Raw genomic sequence first — 24,084 nt, forward strand, 5'->3', positions numbered from 1 at the left:
GACGTCCTACTGATATCAGAGAATAAACAAGAGATGCTACCGGTCAATTATTTTGAAAAATTATTCTGATCAACCTAGTAAGATATATATAAAAAAAGAAAACAATACATTTTTATTATTTGGAGAAGACAGGATTGCCTACCTTGAAAACTAAGAGGATCAACTGAGAAAATCATTAGTATAATAAGAGAACATGCAAAGCGGCTGAATGGAAAACAAGTATTTACACAGCAATACTTTCCTACATTCCAATGATAAATAACTAGTTAGAAGATGACATGGAAAAAATCCTATTCCAGCAGCAATAAGACAGAACCTTAGGACAACTTTAATAACAAAAAAGTATAGAACCTGTGGGTATAAACCTGCAAACTTTACTGAGAAATATGAAAAAAGAGCTGAAGAAACGGAAAAACATATTATTTTCTGGATGGAAAGACAGAATTACCAAGAAGTCAGTTCTCATAAAACCTATCACAGGTTTAACATGATTAAAAAGTCAATGAGACTATTTTTGAAACTTGACAAAATAATTTCAGTTCTTTTCTGGAAGAATAAACAGGTGACAAGAATTAACAAAATTCTGAAAAGATGAGGGGACTAGCTTTCAGTTATTAAAACACACTTTGGAACTAAAACAATTAAAATACTCTAAAATGGGCAGAAAAACAGATGATGAATCACTGGATTTAAATAAACCCCAAACAGACTTTTATATAAACAGGTCCTCTTAATATATGAAAAAGGAAACATTAATAAATAAATGGATTATTCACTAAATTTTGTTGTCAAGGCTCATAATACCAGCATGGGCCAGGGAGCTGTGTCCTACACAACAAGACTGGGAAACAACGGCTTGAACCAGAGTGGGGGTGGATGGTGGGGTAGGCGGAAGAAGGGGGGAAAAAAAAGAAAAAGAAAAATACTCAAAAAAGGAAAAAGTCATATGCCAGAATACTTAACACATCTAAATTCCAGATGAATTAAAGAGTTAAATGTATTAAAAAAGAAAGCCTTAAAAACAAGATGAAAACTTATAAGAATGTGTATTTTATGCTTGATAGTGTTGAAATATCCAAACATAAAAGTAATAAAAGAAATCATAAAGGAAAATATCAATACATTTAACTACATAAAAAGCAAATACTTCATTATGCCAAAAAGTAATACACAAAAATTAAGGGTAAAAGGAAAATTGAAAAAACACTTGTCATAAATGGCAGAAAAAGACCCTAAGGCCTTGACAGAAAAACAGGGGAAAGGAAATTGACAGATCATAGCACAGAAAATACAAAAAGCCAACCAGCTTGGAAAAATGTGTTCAAAGTACCAGTAATCAAAGAGACGCAGAGTGAAACAATTCTAAGGCCTGAATACAAACCTAGAACCATAAATCTTCTAAATGAAAGCACAGAAGAATATCTGCAAAAGTGAGGGGAAAATTACAGAGTTTCCATCTAGATACTTTCATTCGTGTTGGTGTCCTGCCTTTGTTCCCGTCCTAAGGGCCCAGGCTGCCTCTTGGGTGCCTGGGGCAGAGAAGGAAGACAACGCCTCCCAGAGGGGGAGGCCGGGAAGGGCGCCTCCCAGAGGAGGTGTTACAAGGGATTGACCCAAGCCAGCCGGGCAGGTGGGGGAGAGACTTCTCAGGCACCCCGAGCACAGGTGCAGTGGCACGGAATACTGTGTGCTCAGGGACTAGGAGCAGCGCCTCGCTGCTGAAGCGTGACAAGCAAAGCAATGAGTGGCTGGAGATAAATTTGGAGAGGCAGGCCATGGTCGGATGATAAATGGTGCTCTATCCCATGCTAATAAGCCTGGAATCTGTTCTTTGAGCAATGAGAATTTCTATATGGGCAGGAATTAGGGCTAGCAATCTGGTTAGAAGACGGGCTAGGGGCGAGTCTGCAGGCAGTATGTGAAGCATAAGCATGCTTTGGGGCACTGAAGGTGACTCTGGAGAGATCGAGGCTCGCTGCCAGCCTGCTGTGGCGCCCTCTCCAAGGAGCCTCTGAAGGTTTCGGGCAGCAAGGCCATTTGCTCGGTCAAGTGGGTGTGGAGGGTTCCTGCCGGTGGCTCCATGGAGGGGGGACTAGAGGAGGCCAGATGGATGGATCAGTGTGACGGGCAGAGATAGGCAGACAGGGCATGCTGGGATGCAGAAGGCCGATGAATTAGAGAAACAATGTACGGGGCGAACCCCCCAGGACGTATTGATTTATTCTGATTTATTTGTAGGGGACAGGGAAGATGAGGAAGGCTGGGATGATTTCCGCATTTCTAACCTGAAACAGGAACCACCTCGGGGGTGGAGGGGAATGATGAGCTCTTCTCTGACCCCGAGTTTGATGACCCTGGGGGACACCTGGGTGTAGATATCAGGAGCTCACTGGTCACATGAGCCCGAGGCTCAGGGGAGATGTCCAGGTTGGAAACACCTGACGGAGCGGCAGCGTGTGGGTGAGCGGTGAAGCACCGTGTACAGGAGTCGCTAGGGCCAGCACGCAGGTGAGCAGACAGGCTGCTGAGCAGGGAAAACCGAGGCGGGCCAACCTGTTGGAGCGGACAGGAAACGAAATGTGCAGATGGGTCAGAGGAAGTGCCACAGCCGTACCAGACTAGGAAGAATGAATGAAGACGGATATGGAGGCCAAGTCAAGGGAATGCAGTTTGCATTTCACTTCATGCTCCAGAGTTCTGCTCCAGAAAGGTGCTGAAGAGACCCTTCTGGAACAGCTGGCATGGTGTGAGGGCACATGTTACAGAGCACCTGCCATTGCGAAGCCTCATCAGTTTGGCCCTTGTAGGAGCCACAGTTTCCAGGAGAACGGCATCCTAATCAGCCTGCAGGAGGAGCTGGCTGCAGGGCGGCCCCTGAGCAGCCGGGTAAATGGACAGCCGGATGGGGCTATTTGGAGTTGTCCACTCGCACAGCGCTGAGTGCAGGCCAAGTATAATTTCCACTTTTGCATGTTCGCTGCTACGCAGGTCTTTCTGACCACAATTAGCCAGCATGTTCAGCTGCTTCTTAAGGGCACTGGTTCCTAATACAAATGAAAACTGGGTCATTGGCCCAGAAGACAGCATCGGTCTTTCTAATTGCTGTGGTAGGAAGAAACGTGGCAGCTAAGCAACAGATGGCGGCACAGACCGACTCAGCAAAGACCACAGACTTCATTCTGTCCAGCTGAAGTCAGGACCAGCCTAGAGCAAGCATCTTATCCCTAGATTCTCCATGTAATGATAATACTTTGTGCAATCATAGCAACAGTGTAGAATATTCCAGATTCTTCTAGATTAGAGGATCTGAAGGAAAAGCAGCGTGGAATCTGAGCCAGAGGCTAGCGAGGGACTAATGGTGCTCTTATCCACATTCTCGGTGAAATGACGAGACTGAACGCCCACAGTCATCCAGTATGGGCCAGGCGCTCGGCTGGGTGTCACAGGTACAAAGAGTAACGACACGTGGACCCTGCCTGCCCGTATGGGGTTCATGGTCTTGCTGGAAGATAGCATATAAACCAGTAACGATTATACAACGTAATAAATGCTCCGGGAAATAAATATATAGTGGCACAGGAGCCTTGAGAAGGGAAGTTAATTCTGCCTGGGCATAACGGGCTTGTGGATCAGGGAGAGAGGTGGACGAACTGAGGTTTGGGTGGGGCCACTGAGAATGAGGAAGAACTTCCCAGGCAGACGCCACCCGCCACCTAAGCCACAGCCTGGCCCACTCTCCCAAATGTAGTCATGTTACGAGCTGGCTGCCCCTACACACACCTCGAGCCCTACACTCTGGGGCCTGTGCTGATGCTGCCCCCTTGTCACATGTCATGCTCCTTTGAAGGCCCCCTCTCACCATGTTCCTATGCACCGTGTCCGTTCTATGGACGGGAGCTCATGATGTGGCAGGACATGTTGATGTGTGTGACCATGTCCATGCTGTTACTGAGCTGACACTGATCATTTCATCTCTGGGTCCCAGCACCCAACAGAGTGCCTGGTGCAGAGGAGATGCCCAGTTTAGAAGCAGTGTTGGATGGATGGATGGATGGATGGATGGATGGATGGATGGATGGACAGATGGATGGACTTATTTGGGCAAGATGCCTGATGGGAAGAACCAATCAATCAGAGAATTTGTTGAGAAAATAGTCGGTGTGGAATTCTAAAGCAACGATTTATTTTATGTAAACTGGGGAAGAAGACACTTCCTTTTGGAAGATGGTCGGTAAGTTACAGTCCCCGTGACCTGTAACTTCTAGTCTGTGGTGAGGGGACTCTGTCAGGGAGACTCATTTCAGTCCATTTGTTGAGTACCTATGATGTCAGGGAGCAGGGACACAGGATGGATAAACAGCCCCAATCTGAAGGAGACAGATGCCCGTAGGGGTCGTCTGCACCAGAACTCCGACGGTGAGAGCTCAGCTCCCGCCTCGCTCTCCATGCAAAGCCTCGTCAAATCCTAGTTTTCTTACAGGCCACATGGCACGACATCATCTGGAAAACCTTACCTTTTCAGAAAGCTGTTCTAATAAATAATGCTAACCCCTCTCCTCTTTGATCAGAGCTGCTGAGTAAAACTAAGATGGATGTTGGCATGCACACTGGTTTGCTTTTACACCCTTCCCTCTCGTCGAGAAAAGAGACCAGATCAGCTGTCACAGCTGGCCACAGGGAAGGGGAGTGAGGGCCAGGACATCAGGCTTCCTGATCTGAGATGGTGCTCAGAGCTGCAGCTGCTGGAGCCAAGGGTAGGAATTTAGGAGTAAAACACTGCCTCTGGGATCTCACTCAGGGACCTGTATTGGGAGCAGCCACACACACACAGAGTGGCTTCCCTCAGCCTCACACATACTGGGAGCAAAGTGTACGGGCCCCTGCGTCGGCACAGAAGGGCCACTGCCGAGGTGCCAGAGAGCAGACTGCCCACGGGGTACTGTGCGGGTGCCCTGTGAGCACCGGCTCTGGAGGCAGATGGCCGGGTGGGAGTGGGGACCACCTTCACCTGTTAGGGCCACGCGACAGTTTCCTCAGCCACAAAATGAGAATCAGACAGTGGCTGCTGAGGCCCAAGCATGTGATGGTTAGAAGGGGAATGTGTCATCTCAGAAGGGGGGAGGGCAGGAGGGAATGAAAGGCCATTCGCAGAAACACAGTGGGGCCTTGGCAGGCACAAGGACTGGACTGTCCCGGCTTCTGGCTGGAGTGGCACAGAAGTCACGGCGGGCGCCAAGGACCGGCTGCATACTGAGGTGAGAACAGAGTTAGGTTACAGAATGTCAGAAGACACAGTCTGCAGAAGTTCAGTTGGAGGTGTCTTTGGGACAACCAGAGAGAGATGTCAAGTAACTGGGTTCAGCTGATGACCCTGGAGGTCTGGGCAAAGAGCTTAGTAAGATCAGGCATCTTTTCACGCAAAAGTTGCCACTTGAAACCACGCGATGCAGGAGGTTTCCTAGGAGGAGATTCTGGGAGGGCAGCTGAATAATGAGGAGCCCACCCTGCGGCCAGCAGAGGAGAGCACGGAAAAATGATCGTGGGGCTCAGGGAAGCTGAGACAGGAGCGAGGACGGAGCGACTTTTGCTGAGAGGTCCAGGGCGAGAGGAGGGCCCGCCGGACTGAGCACCTTGGCTGCGCTGCAGAAAACAGCTCAAAGGTGTCACCCCTTACTGGTGCTGTCGACTCTCAAATCAGCCCCAAGTGGATGCTTCGGAACCCATCTCAGACTTTGCCCTGGGACGGTGCTGAGCCCAAGACCTGCTCAGCCACCCTGATTGGCTGAGCCCCGAATCCGGCTCTTGTAGGAGGCCCTCTACCGCGCCTTTTGTCCCCACTGGGCCCCCGCTCACCTTTCACCCTTCTAAATACCAGAGATGTATGTTTTATCTGAAACTCCGTAAAGCATCACACGTTTTACTGGTTGTTTTGGGTCATAGCCAGAAGCAGAGGTAAGTACAGTAAGAGCAGAGAGATGTGATCTTGTGCACGGCTCCCGCTTCACCTCCATACTCACTGTTTTCAGACAGCTCCACAATGTAATGCAGGACGGGGCTGTTCCCATCGAAGGGCCGGACCCAGGACAGCACCACGGCGTGGCTGTGGGAAGAGTTCAGGCTGGCCAGGAGGTTCTGCGGGGGGTGGGGCAGCTCTCTGGGGTCCGCAGGGACAAAAAGAAAAGAGCAAACACACATGATTAGCTTGCTTCTTACGTTGCACAGTCCTGGTGTATCTGTTTTGAAGATGGAGAACATAAAATATGCCCCCAACACATATACGGACTACCTCCCTGCCCAAAACCCGAAACAGAGCTTCACCATTCAGTGCTGTTTGTTTTCCGAACAGAATTCACCTCCATGCCCCCTGGAAAGCACTGAAACAGCCAGAGACTCTGCAACTGATGTTGGGTAGGAAGTGCCAATTTTTACACAGTGTTGTCTTTGATTGAAAAAACGTGGTCAACAATTTGTTTTCCAACTAGGAGCTGTTCATGGAAACGCAGTAAGTCATGGAAACAGGGAAAGGCCTGGGAAATAGGATTTCATAAAGGTTCCAACACTGGCCGTTTGTAGTTTCCTGCCCAAATACCCGTATGTGTTCTTGCCTCATTAGCGACAGCATGAGGTTGTACTGTCATTCTGTCTTCTGGTGGATAATGGAGGTTTGGGAGAAACACGGAAAGGGAGATGTGGTGAGAACATTAGCTAAAACCCCATGGAAATAGTAAATAACATATCAGCAAGGCTATAAAATGGAAACAATGAAAGCAAATCGATTCTGGAAAGAAGTTACTGATAGGAAAGGTCTTTACTGGGTTTTATTGGTGACAAAGCTTCAAGTCCAAGTGCACGGTTTCTCCTACCAATGGGTCTGCCACCTCCAGTCATGGCTTCCCAAGTCCTGTATTGAACCTACGCATGTCTCGTGTCTGAGAGCGGGAGCCTGCTTTGTGGCCCTGAGGGACGGCTTCTCCCTCCATCAACGCTCCCAGGCAGTGCTGGGGGAAGCGGACATGTTCCACTAACTAGTTCTGATCTCCCTTAGACCTCAATTACTACTGACCCACACAGGTCAGCACAGAAAGCCATAATTACACTTGATATTTTCAATTCAAAAAGTGCACTCATTACACTTTGAAATTTATTAAGCTGTTCTGTGCTGTGCTAAGAAGCACAGCTCTCTCTAAGCCACACACGCTGTTCATAAACAAACTAACATTTCTAATGTAGACTGCGACTTTAAATTCGTACAATAAAGAACAAATCTGAGCCTAGAATGTTGTTTTGTTTTCTCTTTATTGTGAACAAAATTTCAAATTTGAAAAGGAGCTGTGATTTCTACTTGCATTCCCCCATGACCGAATCTCCCTTAGATTTCCAATGAAGACCAGTATGAAAGAAACGCAAGGTGAAAAGATTTATTCTGCTTCTCCCCATTTCCTCCTGGAACTGGCTTGTTCTGAAACCAAAATTGTGAAGCAGTCTCGCCTGAAAACAAACTGGGCATTAACTTGACTAACTAGATCCCCAGAAGACTGATGTATAATAAAGAGTTTGCCTGGTCTTTGTCCGGGGTTCCTGGGTTGGAACTTCAAAACTTGGAAGGAATTTCCTGAGTAACAGGTGTGTCTCTGCCCTCAGGCCACCCCTCAGTTTATGCCAATGAGGTCACTCACGACTGGCCCTACAGCTCCAGGAGGGGGCCATCCAGGCTGGAAAGGCCAGCCATGCGATTAGAGGGTTGGGGTGTAGAGCCAGTGACATCAGAACGACCTTCTGATCTCCTGGGAGTGGACGGAGGGCATTGGAGACTGAGCTCCAGCCAGTGATTGCATCAATCACGAGCCTTCAGTTTCATCAACACAATGAAACCTCCCTAAGAACTCTGGACCCCAAGCTCAGCTGAGCTTCTTGGTCGGTAACCAGATGCGTCCGTGCCCGGAGGGACGAATCCTGGAGACATGGGAGCTTTGTGTTTGGGGCCCTCCCACACCTTGCTCTATGCCTCTCTTCACTTGTCTGGCTCTGATTTCTATCCTTTAGGATCAATCTGAAATCATCAGTACAGCACCAAACTGGGTTCCGTGGCCATTCTTGGGAATTACTGAACCTGACCAGGTATTAGGAAACCCAAACGTGAGTGAATCAGTTAGAACCCAGGGGGGCGGGAGCCCTGAGCTCACGGCTGGAGTCTGAAGCCAGGACGGTCTGCTAGGGACAGTGCTGTCACTTGGGCAGGGGGGTGAGGGGGTCGGTGTCAGAACTGCCTTCTCCCACGATGGAAGAATTTCTGCCACGGTAAATGTTGACTTAGTATTCGGGGCCATTTTCTGTGTGTGGACACTGCCGGTGCTCACAGAGCCTTCCAGATGGCTGCCGCGGTCCCACTTCCAAGTTGGGAGGACAGATGTGCATGTGGCCCCAAGGCCTGGGAAGCAGACATGGCTCCCGTGAGAACCTGCAAAGACCCGTGACGTGGATGAGACCCTGGGAGAGCCTGACGGCTTCTTACAGTGGGAGGGGCAATTACAATGGGGGTGACGGAGCGTCATGAATCGTCTTCCTGCCAGAGCTGGTGTTTGCTCACCCTCTCTTCAGTCAGTGGTCACACTGTAGAACGCCCACTCCACACCACTGTCCTCCCTCTACAGACATGCCTCTAATTTGTCACTAAATTACCTTCTATACCTTAGAAGCGCCCGTAACACAAGCCGTCTGCCTCGTCGCCAAGGACCAGCCCTCAGTCCAGCTGGCATCAGCTCTTCCAAGAGCCATGACATGTAACCCTCCCAACTGTCCTGCTTGCTGCCACTTGGCCGCACTTGGAAACTCTACACTAAAGGGGTCATGCCAACCCCAGGCCTGCACCCTACGCCTACCTCCTGCACTCAGCCCCACCCCCACACTGGGTGCTTTCCTGAGAGCATCCAACTTCCTCGTCATAACAAATGACTTGCAGCTCCCCAGGTCAAATTGTTCTGTGCCCTGTACACGTTCACACATGATGCCCTATGACCAGAGGGTCTGGCCCAGCAGAAAACCCGGCTCAGCCTGCAAGGTCCAGGGTTCGCTCCGTGAAGACTTCCTGGATGTCCTCTGTACCTTGGGTACCTTTTGAGCAGAACTAAGTGCTTCCACCTCTGGACTCCCACTGCAAATTAGAGTTTTTCAGTTTAACAAACCTCTGGGAGTCCAACAGGAGCAGGACTCCCCAACTCCTGCTGGATCGGGGACCTGCCTGTTCTCGAGCCAAGCCTCTTCTCCTTCAGCTACATCTCTCACTGCTGGCAGAGTGGGCATGCAGGAAAACGTGATGCGAGTGGGTAAACCAGCCGCCATGGAGTGATGGATGAACAAAGGAGCCCTTCCCAAGCCTGGTGCTACGTACGGGTGTGGGGACACAGGGAGCATCTGCCAGTCCTACCCTCCCAGACAAGCTAAGCAGGAGCACGAGGCCCACATGCAGCCGTGGACGGCACAGGGCACCCGGGCTGGAGAGACACGATGGCTGAGGAAGTCCATGAGGCTGGAAAGCAGAACACGGCTGCAGCAGGGCCTGCCTCATGGACCAGGTGGGGATCGAGTGGCTGGGAGGGTCTGGGTGAGTGCAGAGAGGAAGGGCTCTCCTGGGCTGGGGAGGTAAGACAGGGTGGGTGTGGGGCAGTGCTGGGAGCGCAGGCTTTCATGGATCGTGGAGGAAGGCAAGTACGAGACATCTGCGTGCGACATTTCTGGGCATGTTTGACTCTGACTTTCTAGGGGCCGCTCCTTGGATAAAATATCCACAGCCTGTGGATTAGTCAGGAGGAAGGACAGGCCATGAGACTAAGGCTGGGTCAGAGGTTAAAGGACCCAGGCAGACGCGGCTGACATGTACATGCGGGGTCCGAGAAGAGACGCGGGGAGCACTCAGTGGCTCGCAATGAGCCTTGCGCAGTGGCCATTCTTGTCCTTGAAGTGGATGAACCTGACAGGAGGCAAACTGTAAAGGGACAGTTCCCTGGACAACAGGAATGTCCTGCCTGGGACCCACGAGCAAGTCCAGCATCTCAGCACACTTGTCTTAGGCCTTGAGTGGGTGATGCTGGAGCCAATTCCAAATCTAAAAGTGTGCCTTTCCCACATCTGGGAGAACAAGGGGTTCTCCCACTCGGTGTCAGTCATGCTTCTCTTTGCCTAAACAGAGTGCACCCTTGGAGGACGTGTCTGACAGGTGAGCAGTCAGCTTTGCCTTGGGGTTGGAGTGCTTTGTAGATGAGGTTGTCACTGCTACGTATCTAGGGGTCACTGGTTGGACAACTTCCCTGTCCAGATGTTAGCTCCTGAGGCCCTGAGATGCGCCGTCTGCCCTCAGAGCAGTTGCTTCTCACGCTGGACATGATTCCACTCAGTGTGCTTTCTGAGTTCCCTTCTCTGAGCAGCTCACAAGCCACCAATGAGGAGGGACCAGGGCACAGCCAGTAGCACGCTCGGCAGCGACCATGGCAGCCAAGGCCTGAGGTGCCTTGGCTAGACGAAAGAATTGGCAAAAAGAGCGGACAAAAAGGACATAGCAACTTAACAGGCAACATTGCCTTGAGACTGAGTGTGGGGACCTGGACCAACAGCCCAGGATGGCCAAAGACGTCACGTCCGTGATGCATTGAGAAGGCACGAGCCCTAGCCCTCCACTGCCCAGTGATTTCTGCCACAGAGGCCACAGTCACGCCCAGGCAGATGTGATATTTACACATATCACAGGACTCAGTTGGAAGCAAATTTAGATCTTTCCCTAGTTCCAGCATCTCTGTTGTACGAAAATCCCCTCTGTAGTATCTCAATAGTACCTGCTTTGTATTGCAAAGAACTTTTTAATACACATTGGAAACATAAACTATTTTCTTAAATGATAAGTTTTGGTTATCTGGAAAATTAAGCTTTGTGAAATACTTGACTAACCAGTCAATAACCGATAAATGAGGCTTTAATATATTCTGAATCCATTTCAGAGAGTCTTATCTAATAGGAATAGATTGCGTCTTGGCATTTCTCTGACAACTTTGAAAGGAGATAAATGATCAGCAGAGTGACTCAGACCGGTGACATGCAGACAGGGTGACAAATGAAAGAGATTGGAGGGAACAATGGAAATGAAGCCCAGTGCTGAGTCACTTTGTAATTTAAAGAGAAGTGGGGGAGAAATCACCAACAAGCCCTTACACCAGTAATGCCAGAAATTAGCAGCCACATAGCTGGTCTGGAGGGGAAGGAGATTAAGCGAGCTGTATTTGAGAAAAACAGCTTTGAAGGAGACTCAAGAGAAAGCAATTGCTGAAACTGTGGCTGTAGGGGAAGCGCTCTGTCAGAAGGATCAGATAAGTACTTTTCTATAAAAGCATTGCCCCTTTAATGCACAAATGATAACTTGGTCAAACCCATCTTTTTCGACTTCACTCGGAGGCTGAAGATGATGGGGTCTGATAATTCTCGAGAAGCAGTGTTAGATTGCTCACTCCTTATTATGGCTTTGTCACAAGCAGTTTGATCGGAGGAAACCTCTCCGGCTGCCTCAGAGTCGAGTCTCCAAGTCGGCTCCGTAAATTCAATGCCCTTGCACCCCAGGCTCACAGGAATGAATCTCTGCTCTCAGAAGGAGAGATGCAATGCTACGAGGGTCTTTAAGTGATGAACCACTAACCGGTCCATGAAGCTCCCGGAGCGCGGTACCTCTGGTGTTACTCATTGCAGCAAGATGCTTTGGGGGTAAGGCGTCAACCCAGAACCGGTTCCTCCCCATAAGGCACCAGCAAGCCAGCAGGGGCCACGACTGGCACAACCGGTGACAGTGCTGTACTTTGACCTTGTGTTGTTAATTTACAGGCTGCGTCACGGGACCACCTGGCATTGCAGAAGCCTCTCCTCTCGGGGAGAGGATGATGGCGCCTCCCTCCTATATTAGCCCTCCGTGGTCCCAAATGTGCAAACCCCTTTCAAGCTCGTCAGTGCGGTGGGGCATCCTCAGACAGTTCTGGGGCACCTACCCTGCGCTGGGCAGTGTTCTGGGCATGGAGGGTTCAGCAGCAGACAGACAAATGTGGTATCAAAGCGTCATCGAATACAGTACAAAACAAAGTAGGCTGAGGAGAAACTTCCCAGCCCCAGGTGTGGAGAAGGGTGCAACTGCTGAAAGCAGAAAGGACATGTTTTTTTCATCAGATGGTAGGGAATAATAAGGGCTTCAACTGATTGACTGTCTTCCCTAACTTAGGGTCCAGGCCAGCATTTTACAAACACTGGTTCATTCAAACCTCTCAACAACCTTCTAAGATCCATGAAAACATACCCAGTTTACAGTTGAGAAAACCGAGGCTCAGACTTGAGGCAACCTGCCCAAAGTCACGCAATCAGGCAACCTGCCTAAAGTCATGCAAAGGGGTGGGGATGGTCCTCAGTCACCTACTCATGGGCAGCACCTCCCAGGGGCCCGGCCAGGACTGCGACTTCTGCACTGTCCTGGGTGCCAGGTGACACACCGACCAGCCTCACACAGAGAAGAGTGCACTGAAACGCACCACACAGAGCAACTAAACAGGACAGAAAGCCTGCGATCGTCTGCTTTGAAAGCCCACTTTGAATGCTCCTCATTTCTATATTTAACAAAGTAGCTTTTAACTCACGCGGGGAGGCAGGGGAGGTTTTCCCACTCCTTTGAAGGACACTGTTCAGCCAGAAGTACCTCTCAGTCACTTCTGCAACAAGAGATTTGTTTCCTCTTTTTGATTTTTTCTTTTGTCATCTGAGTAAATCATGGAAATGCTACTGAACTCAATTTGAAAGTTCTCTGAGAAGCACAAAACACTCTGCAATCATGAGTTATGATTATTGTCATTTCCACTGTCATCATGAAGTCGTGGAGTTAAAACCTGTTTGGATCTAAAGACACACAATGCTATAACCTACAACTTTCCCAATCCATTCAGATTTGGAAGAGTGGAGTGTTTATTACACTAACAATTCATGAGGAACAACTGTCTTCCAAATCAGTTCTGTAACCAGTCGTCGCTAAATTGGTTTGAATCACAAATCTGCAAATATTTCTACATTTAGAGATGAGGTGTTTCACCATTACAGAAAGCCTATTATTTTGTAGATACAGCAACATTTGCTGAAAATGTATTTTACTTAGAGGAAATCAAATAAGCAAATAGTAGGAAAGATATGTAAATCAGTAGAACATAAAATTGTGCAGAATGAAAAGAATGCACTATGTTGAAAGTATGCAATTTGACTTCTGCTGACAGAGTCTTTATGAAATGGTAGCGTTTAGTTATTTGATACCAATGATGGATGATCTCCGAGTTCTCAAAGGCAGTTTTAAAAATGTGAACAGCACAGTGGACTGTGAGAATCCCCTAGCCATGGACTCTGGTATTACCAAACTTAGAAAGAGAAGCCCGACAACTGACGTGCACTGTGACGGGGGGGGAGGAGAGCCACGGCCAGGGCCGAGCAGGTTGGGGCGCTGGGTGCCCAGGCTCTTGACCACGTGTTCTGAGCCTGTTTGTTTGCTCCTGGAGGAAAAGCTCAGGGCCCGTGAGCATCAGAGGGAGATGGAGGGCATGAGCAGGATAAGGAGGAGGACTGCCAACGGCCCGTAACAGATACACGTTTATTCATGCGTTCACCCATTCAACCAACCACGGTGTTTACTGAGCGCCGCTGTTGCACTGACAGTCAGGCACTCTGAACGCACAGTGGGCCAGCAGGCGCTCCCACTTCAGCCAGGAGGCGGTCATGAAAATCGGAGCCCCCACCCTGTAGGCTCAAGGCTGATGGAGGACCCAGATAGGTGCCAGAAGCACCGTGGGAGACATCCTGGCCTCCCAATGGCACAAAGTGACCCTGTGGCTGAATCCTAAAGAATGGATGAGTGGGTCCTTCAGGTGGAGATGGCAGAAGACACAGGTCAAGCCATGGAGGCAGCAGGCGACTGAGGCGTCCTGCATGGGGGCTCGGGGGACACAGGAAGGCAGAGAGAGCCCAGGGTAGCCAGTCCGTATTCAAAGGTGGGGCGGGGGCCCCAGCGCTTCCACGCTCACTCACAAAGCGGGAGGGCCGCCTGCACAGCAGGACCTCGGCGGGTCCTCTGGGGATACTACGGGGACCTGCTGTTTCATGACTGACTAGGGTGACCTCCACAGAGAACAGAGGTCATCATGGAGAGAGACGGCCGGGACGCAGGACGGGGCTCTTTCAGGTCCTGGGGGGCCAGCCAGGCCTGCTGCACACCACAGAACTTGCAAACTCTGCCAGCGGGGCGGCGGGAAGCTGCGGATTCGCTTATGGTTTGCGCATGTGGGGCAACAAATGCAGGACACGTGTGCTGAGCCTCGGCAAGTACTTTTCATCTTAACTCCCTCGGCCAGAGCCCAGGGCTTCAAAGACAAATGAGACTGCCCTGTATTCACAGTGTGCAGATTCTATTTGGGGGAATGCATTTGGTCTATAGAATCCGTCCTGGATTGAGGTGAGCCGAGGCCAGTAAGAGAAGCCTCTCCAGATTGCCTTTCTAATGGCCGTGTTAGCCCGGGATGCTGGCTGCTGCCTAGACAGGCCCTGCCCTGTTTCTTTCTTTTCAGGTTTTACTTTTGTACGTATGTGTTCAGGGAATGTCGGGGAGGACAGCACTTCTAAATACATGTAAGAAAAATAACATTTGTCAGCAGGCTTTTCAGCTTCCTGCCCAGGAACAGAGGGAGTCATACAGAAGAGAAGATCGATGTTTACCCCGGGACCCTTGGGACCCCCAGGAAGGCCCAGATTAGAAGTAATGGGCAGCTGCTTACTATTTTCAGGATTTCTAAAGATTTAATGGAAAGCGTCTACTTACCGCAGAAATGCGGCTGGTGCTAACTTAACTGCCCAGGCTAGTTGGCTTTCACGGTACGTCTGGTCTCGGTGGGCTGACCCTGACATTTCTCACCTACTGGAAGTTCTGGTGGGCATTCCATGGAAAAGCAATTACCTGTCATGTGGTGAATAGAGTTTATCCCAATGTGGTGTCCCTGGGGGGAACGTGATAAAACGAGATCAATGAGGACGAAGCCAGTAATTGAACCATCTACCCCGAGGTGAAACCTCTGGATGCGTGCATGCCTGCAAGGCCTCTGACTGCTGCCTTGGGACACATGGTAAGTGACAGTCGCTTGGAAGAGGGATGACTGACTACAACGCTGCAGGTCATCCGGAGACGCGGATAGGAAGCGGTCTCGGTACTCACATCACTTCTAGACGGGCCTTCCTGGAGTCGTTCCCTCCTTCCGAACGGATTTCACAGGTGTAGTCTCCGATGTCGCCGGACCACGTCTGGCTAATGAGCAGGGACCCGTCCTTCTCTACCACGATTCTGGAGCTGCTGGAGGGTGTGATGACCGTGTTGTCCTTCTTCCAGACATAGCTGCGGGCCAAGCAAAGAGTCTTGGGTTAGAAAGAAAGGTCTTGAGTTAGGATCTTGGCCATCGATTCTCACTGTCTGTAAAGACAGGCAACTGACCACCTTGTGGATACACCAGAATCTACCCTGCAGGGGGTAAATTTCATCATATGTGAATGGTATGTATGAAAAAAAGAAAGAAGAAAAGCAACCAGATATCTTGGTCACAATGCATACACAGACACTGAAGTTAAAAACAGAAGATAACGGGAAACGTTGATCTGGTCTAAGGGTTTAGAGCCCGAAGTCTGTGGAGTCATGGATACAATTGCCTCCTGCTAACACTGCTCCTGCCCAGGAACATTCCGGAACGACTAGAGCATTGCCTGGGGAGGAGGCAATGACTTTTAAAAATCCCCAGATGGAGTTACCCAGTTCTGAAAAAACCCTGATCACACTCTGTAAACACGTTTCCTTAAATCCCATCCATTCTGGCAGACGGTCCTTACAAGTGCATTTCTTTCTCGTTTAATCTCATTTATGACAGTTTTTGCACAATTTTCTTTTCATATGTAGAATGATTAAGAGCTTGTCCAGCCTCTGGATGTCAGTGGGCAGGCGCCACTACTCGCTGCAGATAGGAGAGTGCTAGCTTTCTGTTCCAAAATAATTTGATTGGATTTTCAAAATGTACTCCATTCTTTAAAGGCTTAACATACACAGAGCACAGACATTTACCGACTACTTATGTGACATTCCCCAAGACAGAACAGGAACGACTCCATAAGAAGGAAATGAAGGAGTTGCTCACTTTAGGGGGCAGCATTCAGCTGTCACTTATGCCCAGTGTTCCTTTCTGGAGAAACCCGGGACAAGGATGGCCCCAAGAGTGAGCACTCTAACTCCTTCTCAGAAAGGAGCTCCAATGCTGCCTGTTTAATCACACATAGGAAGTTACGAGAAAACCACAGAGATCCAAGGGGACTCCGGGTGAGCTCCAAAAGTAGCAGAAAACCAGCCTTGTCTGTGATCCGTGCTTTTCTCGAATCATATTCCCAAATCAGTTACAATGAATGAATGCTTTCCAGGCATGATAAGTATCTCTAAGACAGCGCCCAAGGATTCTCCAGCTAACCTTTAACCTGCTAGTTTTGTTTGTTTTGCATTTGACATACTTGTAACTAAACCCAACTTGGTTTTTGAGCTCTGGGCCAGGTAGAGCTATGGAAATGCATGATTTTCCAAACAGCTGCCCAGGAAGAGTGAGAAAACAGCTTAGCCTCTGGCTCCAGGTAACGACGTATGTGTCAACCACTGTCTCCCTATGTTCAGAGTGAAAGGTTCCAGAAAGCAGGAGGGCATCTTGACTCCACTCCTCTGGCTAACTGCCTGCCTTCTGGGCTAAGGCCAGAGTGCAAACACCAGGATAACTGGATCTTTCTATCTAGATTTATTTTCAAGGCTGAGCCCCCAAATTAAAACCATTCTGAAAGTGGCAAGTCTGGGAAGAAGTTTGCCACTGGTGGTCGCCTGCGCTCACGGTCTGCCTGCTACCTGGAGTGTCATATTTTCATCATCAGTTTACCAGTCTGAGTTCAAACAAAGATGGGATATCACCATTCCTTTAAGCGAAACTTCACGTCATATAGCTCCCTTCTTGACATGTGATTGCTCTCTAAAGGCGTTAGATAACGGTGCCTGCCTTTCTTCCACGGCAGGGCTCCCTCACTCCCCATTTCACAAAGGAAGCATCCTTGGAGCAGAGAGAACCCCGGTGAGTACAGCACGTCCCCAATGTAAACACTTCTGCAATCCTATTCGATCCCTCTGGATTTTTCTTTCATTAAGTATCAGCCTCTGACATGTACGTTTTACAGATAGTGTATTAACCTTGGCAGAAAAATCATGGAACGCTATATTGAAGGCACGAAGTGGAACACAGCTCACTGTAAATACCAAATAAGGCCGAACTAGAAAATGGGATTTGGGTGATTAATGATGGAGCCCACGACCGTGCAGTGCCGTAATCAGGGATCTACGGCTGAAATCAAAGTTCCTGAAATTCTCCCTTCTGGCCTCAACTTCCCTTCAGAAGCTCACAGAATATTAATGAGCCTGAAACTTAGTCACTGAGCGAGCTGACCGGAGAGAGATGCGGGGGTCGTGCGTGGCCCCGCAGCGCAGCGCGGCTGTCGTCCCCTTAATCACCACGCGGTCCTCAGGAGGGCTGACGATGGACGTCCGGTCTGAAAAACACAAGTCACCGTTCAGACAACACTACAAGTGTGAGTGCTTCCTCCCTCGGGGGTAATGCATTGGTCATGTGAGAGCAAGGCCTCCAAGTTCCCTCTGATCTGGGCAAAATGGGTAAATGGCCACACTGAGCCTTCCAGGGGACGGAAACCAGCTGCTCCATACGGCTGCCAAGGAGGTCAAGCCCCCGCCCCTCTCTGATCAGCCTGAACCTCTCAGCACTCTGGAGGGACGAGAAGGGCAGATATTACGCAAATGTTTACCAGGTTCTGCACTCTCAGGTAAAAATCTTGGTTCTTTCCCAAGATAATCAACATTCTGGTAATTTCTCCTGTTCTCCTCGCACTTCACGCCTTTGCAGAGTGCTTTCGTTTATGATATTGCTTTATTTAATCCTCATAAGAGTCTTGTGAGGGTTGTGATATTGCTGCTCCCAGTTTTCAGGAATGAACCTGATGCTGAGAAACATGGCGGCTTGCTGGGTGCCACCGAGCTAGTGAGCAGTGGGGCCTGGTGCCACTCCGTCCAGACCAGGAGGGACCTCACACTCCCCGGCCCTGGCGACAGCCCTGTGGTATGTGTCCCCACCCTGTACACCTCTGAGGTGGACTGTGCTCTGGCACTGCAAACAGAGCTCGGTAGGTTTCGAACACCTAACAGATTACCAACCATAGCACACAGAAAGCTGCCTGGGGAGGAGGTAAAGCACAAGTTAGCGCCTCCTCAAGGATGGTACTATAATCACCAGCTCACCCATACAAGTGACCACTCTCTCCTCATACAGTTTAGGAAAATCTCGTAGCGAGCACTGTCTTTTCTTTTCTGAACAATGACTTTTTAGTAATGTCTTAGATCTGGATGAGGCAGAAGGGAAAGTACACTGGCGAGTGGAGCTAAAGGACCTGCAGTCCTTGGCAGATAACTTCTTCTGCATTTCAGAAACCTGGGCTACAGAGAGAAGAAGAAACAGAAGCTGGAGCGATGCAGGTCTCTCTCTCTCTCTCTCTCTCTCTCTCTCTCTCTCTCTCTCTCTCTCCCCCTTTTCCTCTCTCTCTCTCTCTTTCTTTCTCTGCTTCTCATACATAGGAGACAGTCACATATCATATACTGGGAGTGTTCTATTTGGTTATCATGATAGCATACAAAAATATACACCTCCTGTAGGATTTGAATGCTTGACTCAGTTCCCTTTTATAACGATTATAAAATTAACGTGTCAGCGTTGTTATTAGAGCTACTTGGGGATAATATCCCTAACTCTATGGACTTTAAAAAGTCAATCTTTTATCTCTCCTGTTCGTCTCCTTTAAATCTTGGAATACACTTTCTAATTACTCTTTTAGAAATGGAAAAATTAATTACTCAGTAGGTTTCTATAAGTTAGTTGTAGAAATAATCACTGTCATCTGATTGGAGCAGAGTCCAGGGGCACCGAGACCTACACACAGAGGACGCGCTGCTTAAACCCGGTTAGCGGGAGGGTGTGTAGGGCCTGTGGTCCTTACTCCATACGGTGAGCGTGGCAGACGCGTTCAGGGATCCTTCTGTGTTGGCCGCATAGCACGTGTAGTTGCCAGCATCCTGGATGAAGACAGGGCTTATCTGCAGACCCCCTGATTCAAGCAGCATGAACCTAGGAATCTGCACAGAGCCACTGGCCAAAATGTGGTTTCCTGAAGAACAGCCCAGAAAACAGGAGTGTTAGAACCATGAGGCTCGAGAGAAGGTCGTGCTTAGGGCCACAGCTCAAAAGAGAGCTGGAGGAAACATCAGAATAGGAAACTCAATGCACAAACATAAGGAAAACAGTCACCTTTAGCATTATGTGCAATAACGAGAACTGACACATTCTCCTTGCCCAACACTGAGTGATTTGGTTAAACAGATTATAACCCGTGTCTGTGACTGCGATCTTTGGGTGACTGATTTTGAGTGTTCTTTATATTTATATTATATTTTTATATTACACTCTCCTTCTCATTAAGCTGCAGTTTTCCCAGATCTTTATGATTCTAGGCTAAGGTCTGAGTGCACGGGTTATACCTCTGAGAGTCCAGAAGCCGCTGGGGTTTTCTGGGAGCATGAAAAGAACAGAAGTTTGGAAGCACCCAGAAACTGTCCAGCCAGCATGACCAGTTAATCTGCGTGGATGGACGCCGTTTAGCATGGCGTGTTATGGGTGGATGATAAGTGTCACCCACTGAGTGACATGCGCCTACCGTTAGAGGGCTGTGGAAGCTCCGAGGAAAGCCCAGGACGGGACAACCTTCACAGGATGTGAAAGTACAGTGGAGTAAAGAGTGTCACACATGTCCAACTGGGAAGGACGCAAATGGTCCTGTACTAGAAGCATCTTTCTTAAAAAAAATTACGATTCTGAGTCTTTAATGTTACAGGGAAGAACTCCTTTGTGTCACAAATGGGGGAACTGAGCCCTGGCAGTGCTAGTCTAAATCTGATAGCTAGATTTTAAGGTCCAAGGCCCCCGAGGAAGAACTAAGACAAAGGAAAGTGACACCCACACATTTTCTTATAAATGTCTGTTTAAAAAATGACTAGCCTGCAGGTTCCATGAAGCTGTCTGTCTTACGTGTCCTTGTACCTCTGGCATTTGCACCTGGGTGTTGCTCAATAAATGGCCATATAATCCTCACTGAATGAATGAATGAATGAATGAATGAATGAATGAATGAGAGAGAGAGAGAATATTGATGTACAACCCTTGGCCCAATGGGTCCACTCTCTGTGTGGGCCAGGTTGCTGTGGCAGGCACACGCCACCTACCTCTCCTCCACGTGATGCCGGGTTTGGGAGCCCCCGACACCTCACACCTCAGAATGGCTGTCATCCCATCGGTGACCGTGGTGTCCACTGGAATCTGGGTAAATGCTGGTGCCACGTCTAAGCAGAGGGGTTAAACGGGACATACTCAGTGCGCTGTCAGAAAGGAGCCCCCCCCCCCAGCCCGGTGGAGTGGTCCATATGGGCTTTATAGAACTAATCACAGAGATAGGGATAATGATAAAAAAATGAAAACCTTTCAGGAGTGACTAGAACTTTCCATTACTCCTCTCCCAGGAATTGCCTGTCTCTATTTCCAGCTAAAGCGAAATACAGTCTCCTGGTGTAATGCACACACAGTGGGGACTTTTAGGTGAAGACTAAAAGGAGAGACACATTTACTTGCAGAAATCAAACAAGCTGCTTTCACTATTAAAAATAAGTCATACACAGACAATAATTTAGTGGTTACCAGAGGGTAAGGGGGTGGGGGGTGGGTGATGAGGGTAAAGGGGATCAAATATATGGTGATGGAAGGAGAACTGACTCTGGGTGGTGAACACGCAATGGGATTTATAGACGATGTAATACAGAATTGTACACCTGAAATCTATGTAAATTTACTAACAATTGTCACCCCAATAAAATTAATTAAAAAAAAAATAAGTCATAAAAGCTGATTTTTGAGTATTAGAGATCATCCAAAAAATGACACTTTCAGATTTTTTAGGATCCATTCTGAAGGTTAAAATAACCAGATTTCAAAGATTCACTAAAGAATTTCTGGGACGGGCCATGGGCCCCCACTGTTAGGGCATCTCCTGGTTCACGGGGACTGCATGGCCCTCTATCCCCCGCAGCCCTGAGCCAGACCAAGAAAGGGGCGCCAGGCTTCAGCGAGGCTCATTCACCACTTGGCTAATGATGACACGGGAGTCCCTGAGGAGCAGTGCCCTGCGTCTCCCGGATCTGTGTGAGGGGCTGGGATGAAGGCCCCGGAGAAGTGGGCAGGACTCAAGGTGACCAAAGCCCAGTGGCTCCGCTGCCCCCCTGGTGGGAAGCCCTGTAGCCCGAGGCCTGCTGATTCTGTCTCCAGGCACACCCCCCAGACCCAATCCCTTCTCTTCGCTCCTCGTACCACCACCTCGGTGATGCCGTGGCCTCCTAACCAGTCTCAAGCCTTCTGTGCTTCCCCTCATAATCCATTCCACAACCAGCTTTGGGTGCCCTTGGAAAGCGCTGAATGACACCCTGCCAGCCCCTGAGGGCTGACCCCTCCCTGTCGCCTCCCAGGACCCCTTGTTCATGTCAGGCCCGTCCCCACCTGCCTGCTCTCGCTGCACAAACACCCAGCCTGGCTCGTCCCTCTAAGACACTTGCAGCACCCCTTCCCCACCCCACGACATGCACATCCCTGCCCCCCCTGATTCTGCACAGGCTCCTCCTTCTCTTCGAGTCTGGGCTCTGGCCCCATCTGGGAGAAACTTTCCTGACGACCCCTGAAGCAGCCTTCCCGGGTCACCCCCAGTGGGCCTGTTCTGTTGCCTTCACTTACTTATCTCTAGCTGAACTATCGCAGCCTTTACTGTCTTTCTCCTCCCCCACGACCCTCTGTCTGGAAGCCCCACAACCTCATCTGTCTTCCTCATAGCTCTGTCCCCAAGCCTGGTGGACCCAGAAGGCCTGACACAGATGCTCAATAAAAGTTTGTTAAACAAATGAATAAATATTGATTGTTTTATACACTATGTTTTCCTTTATTAAAGCTGTTTTGATTTGAAAAAAACAGTCCATTTTGCTAAACTTACAAATCATGATCATTTATCTGTTCACTCCCCAGTTGCCATGGTAACTTTCAGTAGCATTTTGTTTAAATTTGCAATCTGATCTCACAAGGGCCCCGTGAACTGGGCTGGGTTGGTTCCATTTTGATAACACGGAGGCTAAGAAATTAAGTACTGTGCCCCAGGTTTCTCACTGGAGAGAGGGTTAGCCACCACAGCCTGGGGGCCAAGTCCAGCCTGGTGCCTGCTTTGTAAATAAAGTTTTATTGGAACAGCCCTCTTGCCTTGTATTATCTGTGCTGCTTTCACGCCGCCACAGCAGAGGTGAATGGTTGCCAGAGACCAGGTCCCTCCACACTGAACATATTCACTATCTGCCCTTTTACTTTTTACTTTTGAAAAAGTCTGCTGATCCCTGCCCCATAATATCCTGGCCCATAACTGCAAGGTATGCTTTAATAATTCTAACTGATCGAAACTCGGTTTCTGGCGTAAGTATCCACAGTTATTTTTACTGTTTGAAGCCATACTGGTTTCCTATACTCCAAAGTGGAGGATGAATCTGACCCCTGGGCAAGGGTCAAGAAGGTGACCCCTAGTTTATACCAAAATATATGCGTGGATCTTTAAATATTCCACCCGTCTCTTTGTAAGTTCTGGCCGACAAGAAGCATCGGCCCCATGCACACTGGCATTGATCTGCTTTTCCAAAGGCTCTCACTCCTGAGGAGATCAGCATTTTGCTGCCAAAAGGGCAAACATGAAAGGGATGATTCCATTATCACTAAGTTCTACTTCGCTTTAGAACAGTAGCACAGCTGTGGGAGATGAAGAAGAAAACCCACAGATAAAATGAAAACCTTTACTTTTATTTTATTTTTCAGAGTGCCCAAGTATTTCTGTTAATGGGGTAATAAAAGAAACTCAGGAAAGAGCTATAATCATTCAATAAAACTACAACAGGGAATATTTTAAAAATGGAAAACAGATCCGAAGGAAAAGGTTAGGGACGAGCTGTTCACTAATGGTCCTTCTAGTTCTGCGCAGAGAAATGGAGACTGTTTTCTACTGCCCGGGTCAGAGGAGGCTCAGTGCTGGAATCCTCCACCCGTTACGATACAGCTGTGGGCTTCACAGAACTTAACGAGTGGGTTAAGGTGTGCTGAGGGGTGGCTGTCCCCAGCGGTCCCCGCAGGCCCCTGCACCCTATTTACCTCAGGGGACTGAATGCATACTGAGTGTGCCATGCGGACTAAGGTGGGGAAGCCTGGCCGGAGGGCTGGTCCAGATGGCCCGGCTGTGCTGCTGGGCGGTACTCACTGGTGACATCCAGGAAGGTGTGGGTCTGGACCTCCCCTCCTTCGTTACTGGCAAAGCACTGGAAGATTCCAGAGTCATCCGGACGTAGCTTCTGGATGCGCAGGACTCCACTAGGGAGCACTCTGTATCGAGGGTTCTGGAGCTTGCTGATGGAGATGGCGTCCTTGTACCATCTCAGCGTGGGAAGAGGGACCCCTGCACGGGAGTGGGAAGAGGTGGGCATTAAAAAAAATAAATTGCAAGAATCTCTCACATGAGGAATAAATGGCAGCATTTTAGTGGATATTTTCTTATCTGTCGGTCCTCTCAGCCACCGTTAGGTGTTACTTATCTCATCCTGTACAAAGAAATGCAGCGAGTGGGGACGGGCACCCAGCACCCGCTGTGGACCCTTCCAGGAGGGCGACCACAAGCCCACACAGTTTTGTGCTCTTGTCTGGGCAGAAAGCATGTCCACTTGTGCTCGTCCAGACAGATGGGTTGGGGACGAAGGTCTCTGCTGCTCCGCTTGGGGCTCGGTGACGGTCACCAGGT

At 49.1% G+C, this 24,084-nt stretch overlaps 1 protein-coding gene across 1 annotated transcript in view; it reads right to left on the bottom strand.

The window, feature by feature from the left end:
- The window catches only part of SDK1 (sidekick cell adhesion molecule 1), a gene marked incomplete at its 5' end in the record, with an annotated part of 671,475 nt that overhangs the window by 165,269 nt on the left and 482,122 nt on the right, over positions 1-24,084 (bottom strand). The window contains 6 exons of the mRNA XM_081035288.1: positions 6,018-6,154; positions 15,260-15,436; positions 17,556-17,658; positions 19,171-19,338; positions 20,450-20,566; positions 23,551-23,745. Coding sequence (XP_080891414.1) covers positions 6,018-6,154; positions 15,260-15,436; positions 17,556-17,658; positions 19,171-19,338; positions 20,450-20,566; positions 23,551-23,745 — 897 coding nt within the window. The remainder of the gene's footprint in view (positions 1-6,017; positions 6,155-15,259; positions 15,437-17,555; positions 17,659-19,170; positions 19,339-20,449; positions 20,567-23,550; positions 23,746-24,084) is intronic.

The sequence above is a fragment of the Rhinolophus hipposideros genome, assembly GCF_964194185.1.
Source record: "Rhinolophus hipposideros genome assembly, chromosome: 23".
In the NCBI taxonomy this organism is placed as follows: domain Eukaryota; kingdom Metazoa; phylum Chordata; class Mammalia; order Chiroptera; family Rhinolophidae; genus Rhinolophus; species Rhinolophus hipposideros.